Source organism: Haliaeetus albicilla, chromosome 18, assembly GCF_947461875.1.
Source record: "Haliaeetus albicilla chromosome 18, bHalAlb1.1, whole genome shotgun sequence".
Lineage (NCBI taxonomy): Eukaryota > Metazoa > Chordata > Aves > Accipitriformes > Accipitridae > Haliaeetus > Haliaeetus albicilla.
In genome coordinates, this window is record NC_091500.1 from 5,502,029 (window position 1) to 5,523,445 (window position 21,417).

Sequence of the window (21,417 nt, forward strand, 5' to 3'; positions counted from 1 at the left end):
TTGCACCTGCGGTTTTTTTTTTGTTTTTTTTTTTTAGTGTCTCCCCATGTGTTTTGGTTTTTTTCTGTGTAAGAGTTACAGGTTATTTTATAAAGCATTCAGGTCTTTTGGTGGGAATCCTTTGGAAAGGCTGTTGAGGAATTCACCTGGGGAGTTCATAGATGTTCCTGAGGTGTTTAAATCACCTTCTCTCATCCTCCTCGTTTTCTTAAAATATCCCTAGAGTATTCCCACACACAGTTTCTCTTTGCAGTATTAGCTGTAACGCTGCCTATCTTGCCCACTTTATTCTCAACTGGAGAGAAGGTCAGGTTCTGCTCTTTCTTAATTCCATGTGGATTTTTTTACTGTTTTCTCGTTCTCCGCTGTTAGCATATCAGATACCTCATCTTTGTAGTTTTGCACTTTGTCCCTGATAGCAGCCAGTATGAGATACTTCAGAGGAGGATGCTTAAAAACAATGTCTTTGTCCCAAAACTCCTCTCAAGTTCCCTTTCCAACTTAAGCTTTGGTTTCTGACTGACTATTACATACATGAAGGTCCGGATAGTCCTGAATTCTTGCCAGACTGGCATCCTCTACCAGTTCCAGTGATTCCCTCCAAAAAAAGAAAGCAATGGATGTTTGTGATCCAGTTCCACTTTATCAGGAAATAGCAGGCTTCCTTATGAATGCATTTTAAATTCAAATATTGAGTTTGCTGTTGTGCATTTGTGTAACTAATATTTTCTGCAAGTACAAAACATCAGAGTTCAGATAGCAAAGTCTTACCAATTTGTCTGCATGCAGTTTGAGTACTATGGCAGGGCAGTGGTACTAAGGGACCAAGAACTTGAAACTACATCTTTTTCTGCTGAGCTGTAGAGTACAGCATTCTCCAGTGTCAACCTGCTTGCATTGGTTTATTCAAAATGCAACAGTCACAGGCCTTAACTCTATGAGGCATTAAGATTTGGTAGGGTGTCCTGGGATTGAGGGAGTTGTGTGTGGAGAGGAAATCATTTGAGATAGTGCACTAAGAAGGAAATTCAAACCCTTTGACACTAATTTCCTTGTTCCCTCTCTAGAGTTTGACCCAAACACTCCACACAAAACACAAAAATATAAAGCTTTCGTGATAAAAAGTAAGCTGGTTTTAAATGGTTTCTTCCCACAGCACATGTGTTTGTTCAGACTTGCAGTAAGTCATTAACTGTTTTCCAAAACACCACTTTAGCCTAAAAGTCTCTTTAAATTATGCAGGCATCAGATTATTTTTTTCCATGGTAAAAGGAAACTTTTAAAAAAAAGTTCTTCTGTATTTAACATCAACATAGCTACTGTTGCTAGAAGTAAACCTCCTCAAACAGCTACTACCACAGAAATAACATGAGAGAGAGGCTGAATTTTCACTTGCTTCATACACGTGAAATACAGCGTGAACGTGTGTTTTGTAAGGTCTGTCAGTCAAGAATGTCATCCAGGTATGGACTCCACAGTTGTTAGTCAACTGCTCGGGCCAGGAGCAGTTCACCTGCACGTAGCCCAGTAGCCGAGTGGTTCAGCGTTGATGCCAGAGCACTTGCCGTGCTGCTGCTCACCCAGCAGAGAGCACCATTGCCCTGCCCAATGCTGCCCGCTCTCACACGCTCTGCTCTGCTCTGCTCTGGTTTCACAAAACCAGTATCTGAGCACAGCAGCAGCCAGCTTGCATGGCAGCAGGGGCTGGGCTGGCATCATGCCAGCAATCTGAGGGCTGTACCTAATTTGTGTACAAATGCTTTTGAAATTTAAATATCTTACGCCCAAAACTACATTAGAACTGCATTATTGAAGTTGCACAGTCAAACAGTCAAAAGTTAGGGAATGCACAAACAGCCTTACTCTGGCAGTCTTAATTTGCCTATGCATATGCATTATGAGACAGTCTTTAATTTCATGATTACAGCCTAGTGTTTCCACAGACTCATTTACTGCACAGGGTGGATGGTACTTGCTTAATGAGTAGCTATTGAATATTTTGTTTTCTCTTTATTGTTTAGTGTGTGGCCCTGTGCCTTTATGCTGTGCACTATTTCTGCAGTCTAAATTGGTTACTTCTGTGTGGGCTTTCTTGTGCTGTTGATTTCTGTTCATCTCTTCCCGATATTTAAATGAGTAGTTGGTGGTGGTATGCTTATTAAGGATATTGAAGCAAAGAAAGTAAGGTCAAGTCATCCATTCATCAAACTCCTGCTGTATTTGTTTGTTCTGTAAGTTCTCCTTGCTCTGTAGTCACAGGACAGTCACCCAGGAAGCAAAATACAAATTGGAAGTCTTGCCAAGAAAAAAAATTGGGTTTCATTTGCTACCAGCTTTGCATGGGACTCCATGGAAGACAGTTAACAAAATCCAGCTAGCTGTGTCTACTATCAGTTGCTGTGATCATGAGACTCTATGTCTTGCTAATGTAGCTGCATCTCTTCAGGTTAGCTGGGAGCTTGGAGTGCTGCTAGACAAGGCTAATTCCTGCACTTATAGGAAAGTGAGAGAGCAAGCTTGTGTATGTGTTCAAAATACCACACACCCCAATTCAGTCAGGCACCCAGGGCCAGCAGAGCTTGCTGTGCCCCCCCCCAGCTGCAGGTGCAGTGAGAGTACGGCATTGCCTTTCACAACTCACTGTTTGTTGAGTGCAGGTGGACTCTTCGCAAAGTTAAATTTGAGCTGAAAATCTCTCCCAAGTGTGTGCAAAATGCAGTTTAGTGCAGCTCTGTTGCCTGACTTATTTAAAAGGCCCTTCTTAAAACCAAGATATACACATACAGTTTTCTAAGTATAGGTCACCAGCTGAATAATTTTTAAAATAATAAATAAAAAGTTTAGCAGTTTAATGAACAAAAAAATATACAATGAAAAAACACAGCAACTATTTTTTTTCCTAACCCATTCTCAGCAATGGCAAAACCCACCTTCATTTTAATGTTTTTCCAGGGAAAATTGTCTGAAAGCAATACCAGTTGAAATAGATATTTTAATGGGAAGTATCAGACAACCTTAATGAAAAGCAGGGATATTAGCTCAGCTTTCAATACCCCAAGATACTTGCTTGTACTCTTAACTTCCTTTGAGAGAAGAGTAGAAACTGTAAAATGGAGTTTGCCAGCAACAGAAACTGATGTTGGTCAGCTTTTGGGGCTGCTTCTTCCCCTTCATATTGCACTAAGATCATTACGAAAAAACCATGAGAGTTTAGTGATATTTGCTGGAGACAGCTGCACATCGAGTAATCACTGTCTAATACTTCCATATGGGACTGCTAACACCCTGCAGATCCTGTGCAAAAAAGCCAGCTATTTCTAGTGCTGTCTTCATTGCTCGGAGATTACTGGGTGGATTGATGGTGTGGACAGTCGTCTTTCTCTAATGGGCCTGTTTTCACTGCCTGGGTGATTTAGTGGTGGCAGCCTTGTATATGTTGACATGACATTTATCTTTCTGAAATTGATGGTGATATCACAAACAGATTTGTGCTGTTATTGATGAACTTGAGGAGGCAAAGTGGAGCAGTTGTGGAGAGCTTCTGTTTGGCTAGATATCCTGTCCAGGCATCATCAGCAGTAATGCACAACTCAGCAATAGTTTTTATATTGGAATGTACTGCTATGTATTAGTAGTACTTTTCACTTCTCCTTTATTTTGATGGTTTTGGACTCTGAGTGTGCTACTTCAACGTCGCTTAAGAGAGCTACAGGATTAGTATATGAACTATTTTGCATTACGGATGGAGAGTTTCAGGTGCATGCAAGTGAATCCCTGTGACCTCCTATGTGTCTGTGGTACAGTTTAGATTTGCTTGAATCCTGGTGGAATTTTCTGATCTTTCCAGTAGCTTCTAAAAGTCTAGCATATTTGTTCAAGGCTAGGCTACACTGCAGGGGTAGTAATTTTAGAAATGGGAGTTTTCTGATGCTCACAGTTGCATTTATTAACTGCTTCAGTTCTCTGCAATACCTTGTACTCCCTTCTTCCAAGTAATACGTTTATAAAGAAAAGCATTCCTACCTAAGATGTATGTTAAACTAGGAACCTTATCAGATGAAATGAGATGGTAGAGGCATCTATTTAACAAGCTAGTTGCTTCCCTTTGTAGTTTGTAATGCAGAAACTTCCTGCCAACATTACTTTTCCTTTGAAGACAGTTCATAATGTTGGCTTGCAACATACAAATATTTTTGAGGACTGTGGTAGTTAATGTCATCATTTCAGTTGATTGCTAAATTATAAACACTATTGAAAGTCTACAGGGGAGGAAGCTCTAGTTACACTGTATACGTAAAGCATAGTAAATTATCCATTCTTTGCAATAACCAAGATACACAAAGACGGTAATTTACCAGACTGAAGTGTCCATTTTTGCTTTTGGTTGCAGCTCAAAGTCTTCTGAATTAATTTACATTGAAAACCAGCTGCTTAGCTAGAGTTTTGTGGTATACTCTGCTGCAAGGTGTATCACTTACTAGTTTATTAGAGATTGTATTTTAGTTTCTCTCTAGTTTACATGCTTCTAAAGGTTGCAGTTTCTTTTGGATTTTCAGGTGTTCTATTACTGTGAAACACTTGGAGAAAATAAGAGAATTTATAAGATTAAGAATAGAGAAATTACCCATAAAACTGAAATGTGGTGGAATCCCTGAGTAGTCTGCTTTTATGGTCACATATATTCATTTGTACTGCATTGCCTTTGTGGAATACGCTTTTTTTAATAAGGCCTGTTGGGAATGTAGTTGGCATCAGGGGATCACAACTGAGGGTTATTAGTGGTCTTTACTGTCAAGCTTTTCAGAATCTCATAGAGCTGACTGTTAATGCAAGACCACTGTTGGGGTGTCTGATCTCTGCTTAATGTACAGTTGATCATCAGAGTACATGTATTTAGCGTAGCAGTTTTGGAGGGTATATACTTCTCTTGGGTAGCACAGGTATATGGCAGATCCCTTAAGAACTGTCTTTTACCTGTGTGTGAAAACACTTTTACTGTTTACCAGAATGATTACCATGCAGTTTGTACTATAGCTAGGACGCTTTTGTGCCAAAAAGGGTCAGTGCTACTTATTTTTTTCCAGCTGCCCCCTGCCATTACTTCTGACCTTGTACCAGTGCTCTTGTAACTCTGTGGTAATCTGGATCAGTTCATTGAATTGGCAGAAAATAAATTATTTTTAGATTAAGAAGACGACCCCTTTCCACAGTAGCTGGATATCAGATCAGCTTAGCTATAACACATCACATCTTTGCTTGCAGAATTTTGGAATATTTGTGAGATCCACGATGAAGGTAACCCATAACCTATACTAAGAAAAGCAATAAATAAAAGTTTTTGTATTGCCAAGGATAACTTCTGTCTACAGTAAGAAAAAATATGCCAGAGAAAATAAACGGATTTAGCCACAAATCTTGTGTTTTCGTTCTAGCACAGGTGTATTCATTGCCTGGTTTTGAGCAAGTCCCATGAGTTCAGATTTGATACACCTTATTGTAGCCTCCTAACTAAAACAAAGCTGCAATTGCCTTAGGCTCCCTTTGGTTTTGGTAGAGACGAGGCATCTCCTGAGAGCAGCTTGGCCCACTTAAGAGTTGAATTTCCCCTCTCAAGTTTCCTGTTTTTCTCTTTTTATTACAGAGACACCTAGAGCACCTCAGGTCAGTGAAACAAAGCTAGGTCTTAATGTCTCCCTTGGTTCCTCTGTCACTGGAAAAGGAGTAATGTCTACCTTATGGGGCTTTGTAGTTTTATTTGCAAAGCACTTGTAGACTTGTGACTGAAAATCACTACCTAAAACTGCTAAATCTTTAAGTGTACTTGTGCTATCTGGAAAGTAGTTGTCTTTTCCATTTGCAGCTTGTTGAGTCGAGGTAGAGCTTTGTATCTTTGCCTGTTAGAAGTCTGGCAAAAAAAACCATTGTTCAATGTCCTTTAGGTGAATTAACTTATTACATCCTTGTTTTTCCACACAAACTACATTTGCAGTTAGCAGCTACACCACTCCACCCCACCCCCCCCCCCCCCCCATCTCCCTGAAACCTTCATCACCATGATCAGGAAGGAGGAAAGCAGGTCTAGTTTTATTCAAATGTAATCAGTCAACTCTTAGAGCAGTGATATTTCCCAGACTGCCAATTGGAACAGCTTTGGGAAACAGAACTATACTTGCGCTGTTAAACAGTTATTTTCAGAGGAAGATGCTACTAGTTGATTTTATACCAGTTCTCTTGCTATTGACTTGCTTTGGGACCTTTGGAAGGAAGCAGATGAACACTAATAAGAGGGTTCTTCATATTCTTATTTCTGTGATCTTGCCTATGAGTCTCAAATTTGTCTTCAAATTGGACCATTGTACTAGCCTTCTTCTAAGGTCATAATTTTGGGGAGGCTGGATAACTCTTTTTGTATAGAAAAAAGTCTTTTTCTGCATGTCCTCAGTACAGGATGTGCCAAAACATTGGAAATGAGCAATGAGAAAGTTCTTTAAAAATAAGCTTAGACTGCATAGCAGTTACTTCTAGTTTGGCCAGTTGCTCATAGTATGGTGGGAGTTTTTTTCCCTCCCATTGATTTCCTCTGTGGTGGTTGGTGAAATCAGGTTTCACACTTGGAAATGTAGTTCATAATGGGAACTTACGTGCTTAGGAAAAAAAGTTCAGTATTGACAAAGGTCTTCATTGCAAAAGGCCTTTGTACACCATCACTGTTGAAAATTGTGTTTGGACTGAGAAAAGTATAAATTGATACAGCCTTTTCCTGGAAGCCACCTCATCTGCAGACCTGTTGCTCTTTGAAGCCTGACCTAATATGAAGCAGTGTCGGAACCTGGGAATGTTGGGCCAGTGTGAATTTCTGCTCACAAAGTAACTTGCTTTGTTTATACTTCTGTAATAGTAGCTGCTGGAGTAGAGTACTAGTGACTGCTGCAAGCTTATCATGGGGCTTCTGCTATGTATTGAGAGGGAACCAGGCTGTTTGCTAACTTGTTGATTGTGTGAGCTTCCACAAGATTGTTAGCCTTTTCTCTGGAAGAGTCCAGTCTAAGGACTCTGGGTTTGCAGTTATAGTTTTTGAAAGTAATTACACTGTGCTCGCTGCCATATTATCTCATCAGACATAGCAGTAACCCATGTTTGCTTACAGTTAATCAAAGCTATTAGCCTGAGGTAGTTGTTGCTGTCTGTGATCTTACTGTCATTTTTTTTTTTTTTCCAGGGAGAGGTAGAGAGCTTTCAGAAAAGCTTAGTAAAAATAAATTATTTGGTTTTCTTCTTAAACTGTGCTCTTCTAGACATGTTTCTACTGTCATTGTGATATGTGGGTATCACTGATAATACTACTAGTCTTAGAAGCAATTCCCAAATAAAAATATTCAAAGTGGGCTTTAGTGTCATCATTGTAGATCAGCAGTGACTGCTAAGTTATCCAGTAACTTTCTGGATTATTCTAGCTCTAGATAGTTGGATGCTACGAGCTTCCTGTGGGAACACTTGCACTTGATGTACCTTGTACTGTCTTTACTCAACAGTCCTACCAACTCGCGTTATGACATTTGAAGGCAAGTCATCATAACTGCTGAAACATAGTTCACATGGAGACTGCTCTTGGGTTATTAGTTTTGACTGTGAGTGGAGAGAATAACCTTCTGTAGATACCAGTAAGTTGTAATGATATGTGATCTACATAACAAAGTACAATGTAGGAGTTTATGTTGAGGCTTCCCTATTAATTTGGGAAAAGGTAGCTTTATATTCCCATCAAGCTTTGAACATTTGGTCTAGTTTCAGTTGTGAAGTTACAGTTGCATACCAGCAGTGCCTTAATTTGAGGGTCACCTATGATTGAATCTTTCCGTGAAAAACTTTGTGATCCCAGTCAATTAGAATTAAATCCTACTTTGTCATCTCTTGAAAGTTATACACGCTGTCCCTTTTCGGCTGCTCTGATACTGATCAGCGCCTTTTCTCAGTGATCCTCATACCCCCTCATACATTAAGTAAGCATCATCTTCAGTGTCGCAGTGAAGTGCTGAAACTGTGTCAAGCCATGGAGTGGTTTCAGCTGATTAACTGAGCTAATGCTAGTGTTGATGTCAGTTTGATAGATTGAGCCCATATTGTTCTGCACGGGAAATGCAATTTTTTGCTTGATAGTAACCCCAAGCCTCAGTTTCCAGCAGAGTTGACCGTTACCTTTTACTAACTCGGAGGTAAGAGGCAGGCTCTACAGAGAGTCTTGCCTGGTTACACTGTAGAGAGATGAAACAGTGTTTCAAGCCAAAAAATGGAGAATTCTGTCCAAGAGCATGGAAGTGGAAAAATATTTTTAAATAATTAATGATTTTTGTTTAAAAACATGCTACGGCAGGGTGCATCATCAAGCTTGTAAAGGCAGATCACCTAAACGTGCAGAGAGGATTCCCTAGTGTTAGGGTCATCGTTGTTCCTGGGGTGGTTTGAAATGCTGGTGGAACCTGTTCGGTGGAACCTGGCATTAGGCAGAAGGCTGTCACCTTAGTGTGTATTGTCTCATTCCAGCTACTCTGACTGACTGAGCCAGCATGAGGCAAGTTCAGAAACCCTGCTATTTTAAATTAAGTTAATCCAGTTCCTGCCAGCAGAATTGAGTATGGGAGGGCCACTTGTGGGTCTGAGGTGAGGAAGGAAGGTATAGTAAAGGATTTCTCTGCACAAGCTAAGCAGCTTTATGATGATATGTTGATTCTCGAAGATCATGGAACAAGTTGTTTTACTTTTGACTATGGCTTCGGTAAGAACATGCAGCAGTTTTTCTTCCATGTTTTTTTTATCCTTCAGGGATGATTAAGATCAATTAGAAGACAAGAGAGCTTAATGCTGTTCAGGGATTACCAGAAGCTCCACATTTAATGGAAGGAAAACAAAACAGTCAGTATGGGGAAGAAATGCCCTTTGAACTGAGGAGGGGTGTCCTCAGTAGACTTAGTGAGATGAGGAATTGTGAAAATGGAGTTTTGAAGGCACTTGAGCCCTTCCTTAGGGTCAGTTTTTCTTAAATCTTTCCCAGTGGATGTTTGTTCTCATAAGCAGTCTTTCCCTGTTCTTTGTTGTCCTTAGTTAAACCTTACAACTAACCTCCTATCTAAAGTTTCCTTGCCAAATTTAAGTCCCTCTTCCTTTCTCAGTGGGCATAAGAACAGACTGATTTTTCACAATGAACTTTGGGATATTTAAAACATGTTGTTGTGTCTTTCTTCATTTTCTCTATTTTTGTTAGATAGAGGAAAAAAAAGAAAACAACCCTGTTTTTTCAGTCAGTCTCCCTTTTCTAGATCATGTTTTATAAACCTCCGATTATGTCTGTTGCTGTTTTGGTTTCTCTTCTTTGGATCTCTAGTGTAGTACTGAAAACTGAACACAACTCTGCTAGGCATGAGGGAAGGTTTTGCATAAGAGATCTGGAATGGGATGAGGCTCTCACACTTGCCCTTACATCATATATCATTTTACCCCATGTCTGTACATGCTGTTCTCGTTTTGCTATAGCTGGTACAAAAGTCAGTGGAACCAAAGCCAGCCAAGGAGCAGTACAAAATAAATAACTAAGTGGAGAAATCTTTCAAATGTCTTTACATTTTCTGCTAGGTTCAGGGGGGAAATGGTTGTCAGATTTTAGTGAAATCTATTTCTTAGCTTTAAGCAAATAATGTAGGCTACTGTTTAAACACACCTCCTCGTAACTGCTTGGAATTTTTAGCTTGGTATCTGAGCCTTAAAATTTTACGAAGCTTGAACTAAAATTATATGCAGTTGTTGGCATTAATGCAGCAGTCAGCAATTTTTAATAAATAGTATTTGTTACAAAAGCTGAGACCTCCTTTTGACCTTTTTGTAGTAGGTCCTAAAATCTTGTAGTTGGGAGGGAGGAGGAAAGGTGGTGAGTGTTCACATTTCTCTCTATAAGCAGAGAAGGAAGAAAGGGCTGTTATTTCTGGGTTTAGATACTTAGGAGGCTTTTTTTTTTTCTCTTATTCTAATTTTTACAGCAGTGAGGCCTATGATAATCCAAGATAGACAAGGAACGGAGTAGAAAAGCAAGGGATGAATAGCAGTATACAACCTAAGGAGCTCTAGTAGTTAAGAATCTATATCTAGAACAACTCGGAAATATTAAGTCCAGTTCTCATTGAAAATTTCAAGAGTGCTTAAATAATCAGGGTCTTATACTGTAATCATTAGATTTGAACTGGCTTTGTTTTTTCTTGGAGGAAAAAAATGCTTTATAACATCTCATACATTAGAACAGGACACACTTAGGGTGGGATTGATCCACTTGACTTTAGGTAACAGCGTCTGAGCAAGCAGTCTGTGCTCCCATCTTAAGTCAGTGAAGAACACTTCACTGCCATGATCAGTCTTGTTCTGAGGCTCCAGATCAGATGAGCCATGCCCTAGAGTTGCCAGTTTCCTTCCTGATTATGGAAAGACCTTGGGTGACAAGCTCAGATGTTGATGTCTAAAGCCAAGCAAAATGAATCCCAGCTGAAGTGTGTAAAAGTGCGAGACCAACCCAGTACTGCCGCTGCTACTGGTGATACTTAGAGTGTGCAGGTAATTCAGGACTTCTGACCGCAGTTCCCTGATCCAGTCTCTTTTCTGTGTGGTGGCCATAGCGCTTATAACTGTATTTCATGTTCTCAGGTACTCGGTGTTTAACATTTTATTAGAAAATTAGTTTGTTGGCAGATCTGCACTCAGGACGACAGAATAGTGGGACTTTTCTAAACTTTTTTGACCTGTTCTAGAAAAGTGACATTCTGATTGAAGTTTGATTTCACACCAGGCATGCTCTATGTTCTCTAATGCTGTGAAACAACATGGGACAACCGATCTTTGTTACGTTAGACCTCTGTTACAAACAAAATTCTGTTTGCCTGTGCATCCATCTATTCCATGATCTCTAAATGTCAGTGGCTCTCAACACACATTTTTCATCCAAGAAACAGTAATTGGAAAATAGTTCATTTACCGCACAGCTGTATTTGTTGTTGCAGTAATAGCATATTATTTACCAGTGAAGACATTTAAAGCTTTCATACTTTTCCATCAGAGAGTATCCTCACAAATCCCTAATCTATTTATTTAATTTTCTCTAGATTTATATAAATATTGAAAAAGAGGCGCCTTTCTGTATGCTTAAAGCACCTTGGGCATAGCTTAAGTCTACATTGCAAACAGAATCTGAAAAGCATAGCAGTCTGCATCTCTTTCCCCAGGAGCAAACTAGACAGCTCAGAAAGTCAAATTTCTCTTTCACTCACCCATTAACAGTTTGCTCCCTTGACCATTCACTTTGTTTACCTCTGTATCACCTACTAAAACTGTTTTAAATGAGTGAATAAATTCTTACGGAGTAGGGCAGTTTACAGAAACATGCAGCTGTATAATAGAATGTACTTCCAAAAAGTTGGACAGTTGAAAGCTTGATGAAATGAACTTTGCAATAGCTTGGGGCATAAGACTGTGATGGCTGCACTAGTCCTAGTGGCTAGGGTTGTCTGGGTGACTGTAGTCACCACTGTAAAGGACAGATCAGAAAGTATTTCATTCCCAATCAATGGAGTTTAGTTTCCTTTGTAAAAGATGATGTCTTGGGTAGTTGTAGGGTTCAAAGCAGTGAAAAGCTGCTTTTTGTTTGATCAGTGGTAATTCCTTTGTATGTAAGAATGTTCACAAGCAAAGCTTTCATGTTTAAAGACACGAGGCAAGGATAGGTGGCAATTTAGCCACTGTGGTTCCGAGTTAGGCTTTTATATTTTAACGCTTGAGAAACTTACACGTTTTTCTTTATCTCCTGCACTAATATATTTTTAACTGTGGCAAAAATAAAAATCTGAGAAGCCTGATTCCTTTTTTGTTGAGTTTGGCATCTTTTACACAATGTTTTCTGAAAAAGGGGTTTGGTTTTTGTTTGTTTGTTTTGTTGTTTTTTTTTTTTTTTTTAAAGGAAGTAGCATAAAAAAACCCAACCAGGAATCTTATGTCCATATTTAGAGATGTGAAATGCTACATCTCTCCACAGTTTTGCTCAGTGGTATAGTCCTGTGTTATTTGTTGGTTTGTGATTTGGTGTTAAAAGATTTCTTTGATGCCGTCTATCAGGCTTTAAAAATGCTGATGGCTATTTCATGCTTTTACTGCTCATTTAATTTTGCCCCACCCAATACATGTATAAAAATATGCAAAGCCTTCTATTACCTTTGATATTTATAAATGTTATATAAAACATTTATAAAATGTTAACATGAGTATGCTTGTTTATTTGCGTTCTGTCCCAGTTGGCAAAATTTTGTAGTTTGTATCAGTCGTCTGTTTATGGATTATGTCTGGATTATGGTTTTAGAGGACTGACGTGGACAACTTTGGGGAAACCAAGACTTCTAAATCCAGGGTGCGCCAGGTAGTGCTTGCCAGAATGATACAGGAAGGAGAGCTTCTTGTCTAATATGCCAATTGCTTTGTGGTTTAGATACCACATTTTAATCTCATCACTTTGTCATATCTGTTGTGTACGCTATTGGGTTGTAAATTGTGGGGGTTTGCTTCTGGCTTTTGCCACTGACCTTAGGCGGCTGATTCATTGTGCTATCTCAGTATTTGTTACCTAAAGATAATCTTACCTTCTTGCTGTGAGATCCATAAGGGAGAAGCCATGTGTAAAAGCAGTGTGTTACTAGAGAGGCTAGCGGGGAGCTTCAGGTTTTTGGTATGGCTCAGGAGGGAATAATGTTGCAACATTATAGCAAAGTATTAAAGGTGAATGGGAGATCTTATAGATGGGTGAGGTTACTTTATTTTGAGACAAAACCAATTTCACTTATTTGCAGTCTCATATTCACATGCTTACAAACACCAAGATGCATAATCATGGAATGGTTTGGGTGAGAAGGGACCTTTAAAGATCTAGTCCAACACCCCTGCCATGGGCAGGGACATCTTTCACTAGATCAGGTTGCTCAAGGCCCCATCCAACCTGACTTTGAACACTTAATCAAGTAATCTGTCCAGCACTCAGCTACCAAGACATTTGAATCCAAGCAGTCTGTCTGAGATGCTTTATGATGACACCAGGAGTGAAGGGTCACCACCTGTTGAGTTCTCATCATGGAACCTGGGTTCTTCTGGGGATGGTGACCATGCGTTTTTTCTTTTTTTCTTTTTTTTTTTTTAAATTTTATTTTATTTTATTTGCCTTTCATACTTCTTAAAAACAGACAGTAGTTGCTGTCTCCATCTTGTCCCACCTCTGTGAGTTATCAGGATTTAGTCTTAGTCCTTTGTCTCCTGATATGACTGTCCTGAGAAAGTGCATGCAGATATGTGGTAGGATTTAGTTACCATTCTAATAGTCCTTCTGCTGTTCCTTGCAGTGCTTCCATGCCCAAACATTGCCATTCCTTTGCCACTCAGACCAGTCTAAATGTTTTCATTATGGTTCTCTGCAACAGAGAGACAGACTCAGAGCTGTCTTGGTGTTCCCGATTGCCTTTTTACTTTATGGAATATGATTTAGATGAATCCTGTTGGGATAGGCACAGGGACTGAAAGATGTACCTGTTTTTGCAGATTAAGAATGTAATTTTGAAAAGGAGGGACATAATATCTTTAATTTTCATTTACTAAGGCAAAGAACGTCTCCTGTGTAAGTGGGATGTGGCATAGCAAGCTATCATGTGACTTGGCTGCTTACTTAGCTTAGCAATGGCAACAATTCCTGTCTATAAAGCTGTGCTCATATAGTGTGTCATCACCCTGTTTTGGCTAGTGGACTTCACCCCTGGAATAATGTCTTCATTGTAAAGGTTTTAATCCAGAAATCTAGGTTGTTGTAAGATGTACAATATGGTTTGTTAGTAGAAATCAAAGAACTCAATCAACTCGATACAGTTCCACAGGTATATTTCTACTACTTTTTTTTTTTTCCTCTTGACTTTTGAGTTCTGGATAAATAAAATAATTCTTGGGTTCCTTCTGACAGATAAACAGAGGTCACATGACAACTGAAGCAAAGAGGGCTGCCAAGATGGAGAAGAAGCTGAAGATCTTGCTTGGTGGTTATCAGTCTCGAGCAATGGGCCTCATCAAACAATTGAATGATTTGTGGGACCAAATCGAACAGGCACATCTGGAGCTACGTACTTTTGAGGAACTGAAGAAACATGAAGATGCTGCAATCCCTCGGAGACTGGAGGTGAGATTCCTAAATGTAATACCTTAGGTCAAATACAGGCACTTTGTGGAAAAGATGTTTTTACAATGCATGGGCTCTGAGGTTCACAGCCTGAGTTTGTATCAAGTTTTTAATGGTCTTCTTTAAATTATACTTTTGGCTATTACCAGACTCCTCTGCCGTTCACTTCAAAATCAAAGATTCTGTGATATATATTAGAAGCTGGGACTAATCTACTAGTGTGTTTTTTAACTTTGTTTTTATTTTATTTCCTTGTGTGGTTTATTTTATTAATCTTCTGCAATGCGTATCGGCAGAAGTTCCATGTCTATCCTAATTTGGCTTGTTTTGTTTTTAATTACTGTTAGAACTTGGGGTAGATCTGAAACTTGTGTAAAGCCTCCTACTTCCTTAAGTCAGTGGACCAAATACCAGTATATACTACAAGAGATTCTTTTTTTCACATGTTGATTGTATTACTCCCTGAAGCTAGGGTTGTTGTGAGACTTGCAGATGGCTGGACTTTTGAAAAGCCAGTACTGAAATGGGGTTATTTTACTGATTTAAACATGGCGCTCGGTTTCAGAAGCTGCGCAGTTGTTCTGTAATTATAGTTCTGAGCCATCCTCAGAGTTCAGGCCATTTGCCTGCAGTCCTGTTGCTGGCTAACAACGTGTGCACATGTGATCTGGACCATTGCTCCTGAATAACACTGCCCGCCTTACCAGCCTCTAACTGGTTGGCACGGCTTTGAGGAGGAAGGTATCTTTCTCTTAAGCAGCCTTAACTTCAGCCTGGAATAGCAGAAACAGGTACACTGATATACCTGAAAAAAATGTCTCAGAAAAAAACTGTTCTTAGTTTAAGGATCTCCAGGATATTCTTCTCTACTTTACTCAGCTAACAAGGCAACCCTCAACCAAGACTCAGTCCTAGGCTTGAGCCAGTGCCAGGCTTGCTTTCCAAGAAATAAGTACTCATCTGAGCACAGTTTCTGTTTTGTTTTTTTTTTTCTTCCAGAAGAGAGGGTTCCATTGAGTCTCAAATCTTCTCAACCACTTTCTATAAAAAAAGATAAAACACATCAGTTCTTAAAACTGATTTTGTGAAGACAGTTTAGAAATGCTGATAGATGTGTTAGCAAACTCAGAAGTGATTAATTGATTTAGTGAAAGTTAACAGTAAAAATATATTAAATAGCTACTAATAGCACCTGGTTTTAGTAAATGACACTTTACTCAGGGCTAATCCTCAGGATACATTTACTGTCTCTTCTGATAGAAGAGTGAAGGGAGATCAAATGAACTAGCAGCTGGCAGTTTTAGAACAAGCAGTAGTTCTCCTTCATGCACTGTGTAGTTAGTGGAAGAAGGCCTGTGGAAGGCCTTGTTGCAGGATGCGGGGTTAATTAGGAGGGTTACCCAAAGAAGGTTTTGAACAAACTCATGGAAGAATCCATGGATAACTGTTAAATACAGTGCACTGCTTGTGGCAAGTTTCCAATTTGAAATCTCTCCTTTTGAAGAATTTGGTATTAACTGCTGTCAAAAACAGGGTAAGATACCTGACATTTGAAGTAAGATAACTGTGATACTGATACTCTACATCAACTGCTCTGTTTTACATTTATTGCTAAAATTACTTATTTTAAATATGTCCTGTCTCAGTTCTGACCCCTTCCTCTGAAGGAGCTAAAATATAACCTTTGGTAAAGATCTTCATGGTTGTGACTGTTGGAAAAACTGACTGGTTGCTTAATTACATTTTCCTTACAGTGTCTGAAGGAAGATGTGCAGCGACAGCAGGAGAGAGAAAAGGAGCTCCAGCAGAGATTTGCTGACTTCATGCTGGACAAAGAGACTTTTCAAGCAAAGTATTAAAGCACAAAATTCCATTTGTCACTGATGTAACATTTTTGAAGTGTACAGATACTTCTCCAGCAGCTTTTGCCATCAGTTGCAGAAATCAAGTCTAGTCTGCTGTTTGCATCTTGTCAAGTTTTGTTCTTTTAATGGACTATTCCAAATGCTCTAGGTATGAATGGCTTTAGTCAGTACTAAAAATTGGATTAAAATGTCCAAAATTTTATTAAAAGGAAAAAAAAAAATCACTCTGGTATGATTCTAGCCATGTCTTCATTTGCTAGGGTTATCACATTATTCCTAATGTTTTATCAGTCTTAAGATGTGTAAGATACATGTGTGCAAAATAATGTCTTTTGAATAAACCTGGAATGTTAAAAAATAATGAAGAAATAAAACACCTGTCTTTTAACTAAAATTGAATCCTCCCCTACCCCAGGCCTCTTTCGTGTTTCTGGTAAATTGTCTTTCTTCCCTTCCCCTGCTGCTGCTTTCATTTTCCAGGACTGTAGTTTGTAATAGGAAGGACCTGTGCAGGATAATTGTGGTCCGTGTAATACCCTGTTCCCAATTCTTCTCTGTGCATGTGACTAAACACTCCCGTTTTTATCAAGATGTTCAAATGGTCATACTGGCAGTAAGAATAACTTCACCATCCTGAAACAGGGTAGGTTTAAATTTTATAAAAGCACCCAGCATAGCCTAACGGTTCCCATGGATTTCAGCAGAAAACATACCCTTAAATTTTCTAAGTGTTAATGCTTTTAAATCTTCTGTGCGTAACACATGTTCCCTCTGGTTGATGAACCTTTTTCTGCTCGCTTTTATACAGTGGGCTGAAGGACTTTGGTAACATCGCAGTTCTGCCTTGGCCCAGACCTTGTGGTTGATTGTTGCGGAGGCTATGTCGATGTCTTACACATCACAAATGCTGGAACTCAGTTGCTTGTTCTGTTCAGTTTTTACAATTGTCCTTTCCTCTGTTCTGGCTCTGATCAGCTGGTGTCTCCAAAGCACCTCCAGGTCACGGTTTGTGAATTAGTGTAGGCCAGGGACATGGGGAATGCTCAGTAAGCAGTGGGGATGTGGCCAGCCCCGATAGCTTAATTGCATGTGTCTGTGCTTAGCCTGAGTGCTTGGGAGCATGCTGTCAACGGTTAGTTTACTACTGCAGACACGGACACATCATCTCACGAGGTCGCCGTTGCAAGCCATTGTTCAGGGGTGTATGGAGTACCTCCTGAGCACATAGTACTTTTGAGATCCTCGGTAGTGGTTCCTGTTGCTCCCTGGGAGCTGGTTACTCAGCATGCTTTGTTGCCCAGAGCAGCTGTGGGGTGGGGTGGGGAAAAGCTCCCTATTTACTCCTCTCCTCTCCTCTCCTCTCCCTCTCCCTCTCCTCTCCCTCTCCTCACGTTTTCACTTTCTCCCTGCTTTGACTGTTCTTCTGAAGGGTAAGGATGGGATTATTGAAAGGGGTGAATGCATTATTTCCTATTCGTTGAGGTACTTTCTTCCAAAATCTTTCTCTAAGTACTGTTTAGTCAGACCACACTGGAGTTAGGTGTTACTGTTTAAAATTTTGTCAGCTATTGCCAATGCTTTTAATACATGTATTTGCCAGAGTCAGGCATCTCATTAGAGGATTGCTTTCATGTTTTATTTGTGTGGAGGTGTTGTTCAGTTCTTCAGGGATCCATCTTATTTCCAGCTCTTACACTTTGGGTCTTCTGAGCAATTGTTTGTGGAAACGCATAGGGAAAAAGCAATACTGTATTGTTAACAGCACAGAATTCAGCAATTAAATACATCCAGTTGCATGCATCATGCAGTTTTGCTTGTACATATTTGAATTTAAAGGAGGACTTTGCCATTTGCAATTTTACCATGTTACAGAATGTCACTTTGTTTTGGCCTTGGGAATATTACTGGGGGACGCTGTCAGGGTTGTGGTTGTGTAGCTGTTTAAATGCCATCTGTGGTGATCAGTGATAATCGGAGAGTTTTTTTTTAAAGGCAACCTGTCTGATTTCTACTGATCACCGGCAGGAGTAGATACACAGCCAGCCTTGGAATATCTTTCCCTTTACTCACCAGGATATCATTCTTCTGAAGTATTAATGCAATTATACACTACATACTTCTAAAAATGTGTTAAATATTTAACTAAACCAGAGCACATCTGGAAAGAAGTATTAAGCATCAATCTTTTAGCATATGGGGTATTTTAGCTTGGATGGTTATACCCAAAAGGAAAAATCATATAAATGCGTATCATGACAGTTCTTGTGGTTGTGTGGTAGCTAGAGATATTAACAGAAAACCCTTGTAGGTTTACCAATACCACAACTACAATTATTTCCTTTCTTTTTAGGGCTGCAGCAGAGCCTCTTTGATGTTTCTTGTATTTTTGACAGCTTTGGAGCTAGACAGGTATTCAAACACTCTGCCTTAGCAAATATTTTTAATGGCAAATTCAGAAGGACTGATGAATCACGAAAGACTCTTTTCTTCCTTGAAATGCATACAATTAACCAGTCATTAATTGCAGCAGATAAGCATTTGTGGTGTGCAAAGCAGCAGATATGAGGTGGTTATATTTGAAAGGTACCTGCAGGAGGTTTGTTCAGTGTTTTCTCCAGTTCAGTTTGTTTACACAACGCTTAAGCGAGTTCACTGTTTTCCCTGTCTCTAGTCAGAGTTTTTTGTCCTGAAGTTTCTGCCTATCTCAATAACGAAAGAGAACTAATGAATCAGTCTCTTGCCTTACTTAAAGCTCAATTGTAGCCTGCTTTGGCTTTTTACCTTCCTTGAGCTGCCAAGAAATACTGCTGTGAGGCAGGGAGAGACCCTTTTGGTTCAGAAGGTACTCAAGGCCCTGTGGTGCTTCTTGAGCTCAGAAGGAGTGCTGGAGAAGGCTTGATGTCAGGTACTACTGAGGGTCCTAAATGAGCCCTGCTGTAATCAGGACTGGAGCGACCAGAAGACAGAAAGTGCAAAGGTGATGTTAAGCTGTAGAGGCTCCCTCTTCCCCATCTTGACTTTATCCTAGACAACTACTGCTAGAGCTTTGGGCCTTTATTTTGCAGACACAAAATACAGACAGAGATGTGACTATGGCACCATTCCTGCCTCCTTTTCCAGAAGCATTTCAATGCCGTGGGACAATAACTTATCACAGGCAGATGCTTAAGATGTTGTTGTCTGAGATTGTTAGTCCTGGGTATCATGGACAGCTTCAGTGCCCACTCTAAGGCAGTCGGTCTTCGATCTGCTGAAATCACCCCTCAGAGTTCACACTGGGTGCTCTCTGCATGTGTCTGTTGGATCCAAAGGGATGTGAATGGAGCAGCAGAGACTGGCTAGGACATCCCAAGATCAAGGAATTCAGGTGTGGTAGCTTAAACTGGAGTGCTTAGGAAATTTGTTCAACCAAGTTCGGATGCTGGTAGATGTCAGTGCTTCCAATAGCAGGTGGTGATGGAGCTTGGGTTTTCTAGATTTCTTTCTTGGGCTTAGGCCCAGTTTATGTCTCAAACAGTGCTCCCTGAATCTCTTTCCAAAATGCTTAGTAATTGAATACAGATGTTTGGTGGACACAAGTGACCAGCACACCTTGACACCGAACTTTTACTTAAACTTCTGAAGCCAGCCACTAATTTGTCTTTATTCCCAAGAACAATAGTAAATATAACCACAAACAGTGTGAACTAGTTAACAGCTTACTGCAGTGGGTAAACCATAACCTGACTGACAGAGGTGGGGTCGGGGTTATGTTGTGTGTCTTCACAATTATTTTGAGAATTGATTAACATTCTCCTTGAGAAATTCCTTCATTTCCACTTAGCATGCCAAGATATATCTGCAAGTCTTTAAAGAATTTCAGCTGATGATTTTCCTCCCTTCCTGGAATCAGACTTGGCGTTTACTTATTGGATCAATCCCGCAGCTGGAGCCTGCTTCAAAGTCTGTGGAGTTGATAAGACACTCATTTACTTCAATTGAGTTGGATTCAGGTACCTGGGAAAGCTAATAGGACAGCAGCATTAAGTTATAACGGCTGAGCGTCTCATCCATACCCGGCAGATAACAAAAATCAAGCATGAGCTAGAGTTAAGGGGGAGATTTTTCTAAGGCACAGGATTCCCTGTGAGAAATCCAACAGAGCTGGAGTCAGCTCTTCAAAACATGGCAAATCTCCAGAGAAATAAGCACTGTTCTAACATTGTAATTAGTCGCTCCAGCCAGCAATGGCCAAGATACGCTGTAGTTCTCTGGCTTCCTTAAGTGGAGACTTTCAGTGCCAACAGAAGGAGCATCCCATCTTGTCTTTGCCCATTGCTGCTTGTTCTGTTTTTGCACCCTGGTTTGCTGGTGCAAGCAGTGGGGCAGCCACCTTTGGTTTAAGATGTGTTAAACTGGCTTGGTTGTCCAGTCCCCTGAACAGACATCGGTTGGGCCAACTTTCAAGGTGGGAAGTAGAAGTGAAGGTGGAAGTGGGGCAGAATTGCCTCTGTCAGAGGCTGTCCCACTTCACTGTCTGCTTCAAGTGACTGAAACATGGTCTGCAGTGCTCCAAGGCAAGTAGCTAACGTGAGGCAACTACTCACAATTAGGCTCTCGGTAACTGAGTCAACTGGATCTGAGCCCCTGATGATAAATGCTGGAGATTCATTGCTTTTTGAAAACATGGCCTGATCATAAATTTCTAAATAAAATGCATCAAAACCCATGTCTGAACTTTTTGTTTTGGCTGCAAACTAGCTAGCAGTATCTTAAACTAGTGTGTGAACTTTGGCTTGCCTTCGATATCCCAGGACAGTGATGTTGCTGGAGAAGATGACATTATTGTGGTCTGGATTTAATCTGCCTCACATTCATCTCAGGAATCCAGCTTGCAGTTATCTTCCATACTGTGGGTTCAAAGCAACACCTGTCTTCCAAGCAGGATTTAAAAGTGAAGTATCAAATAGCATTTCCCCCGTTTTCTTAGTTGAGTGAAATGCATGATGAAAAATAGCCAGATACTCATCTAAAAGCAAAGTGTCCTTGTAACTGATTCCAGACTTGTACTTTCTGCTTTTCTAGGACTCCAGCTTATACCCTTGCTTACGAACAACAGAATGCCTGGTTCTGCTGGTCTTGAAGACTTGCATTCATGTTAACTCACATGGGAGCGAGATCAGACCCAGTTCCACCACTTTAAAAGTTCAACACGGTCTCTTAAGCGCTTAGTTGAATCAGGGCTTTAATGACTTTGAAGCAAAGGGGAGTAGCAGTGGATAAAAAGAGGAGATTCACTTTTTGGTTGCATGCAAGCACTGCCGTTAGGTAAGTCTCTCC

At 40.1% G+C, this 21,417-nt stretch overlaps 1 protein-coding gene across 2 annotated transcripts in view; it reads left to right on the forward strand.

Annotated features, from left to right (window-relative positions):
- Nucleotides 1-16,497, forward strand: part of CDC5L (cell division cycle 5 like) — a 35,744-nt gene extending 19,247 nt beyond the window's left edge. For both annotated transcript variants that reach the window (XM_069805598.1, XM_009928131.2), the window contains exons 15-16: nucleotides 14,021-14,233; nucleotides 15,988-16,497. In XM_069805598.1, the coding sequence (XP_069661699.1) occupies nucleotides 14,021-14,233; nucleotides 15,988-16,092 (318 nt within the window). In that variant the 3' untranslated portion in view covers nucleotides 16,093-16,497. The remainder of the gene's footprint in view (nucleotides 1-14,020; nucleotides 14,234-15,987) is intronic.
- The last annotated feature ends 4,920 nt before the right edge of the window (nucleotides 16,498-21,417 follow it).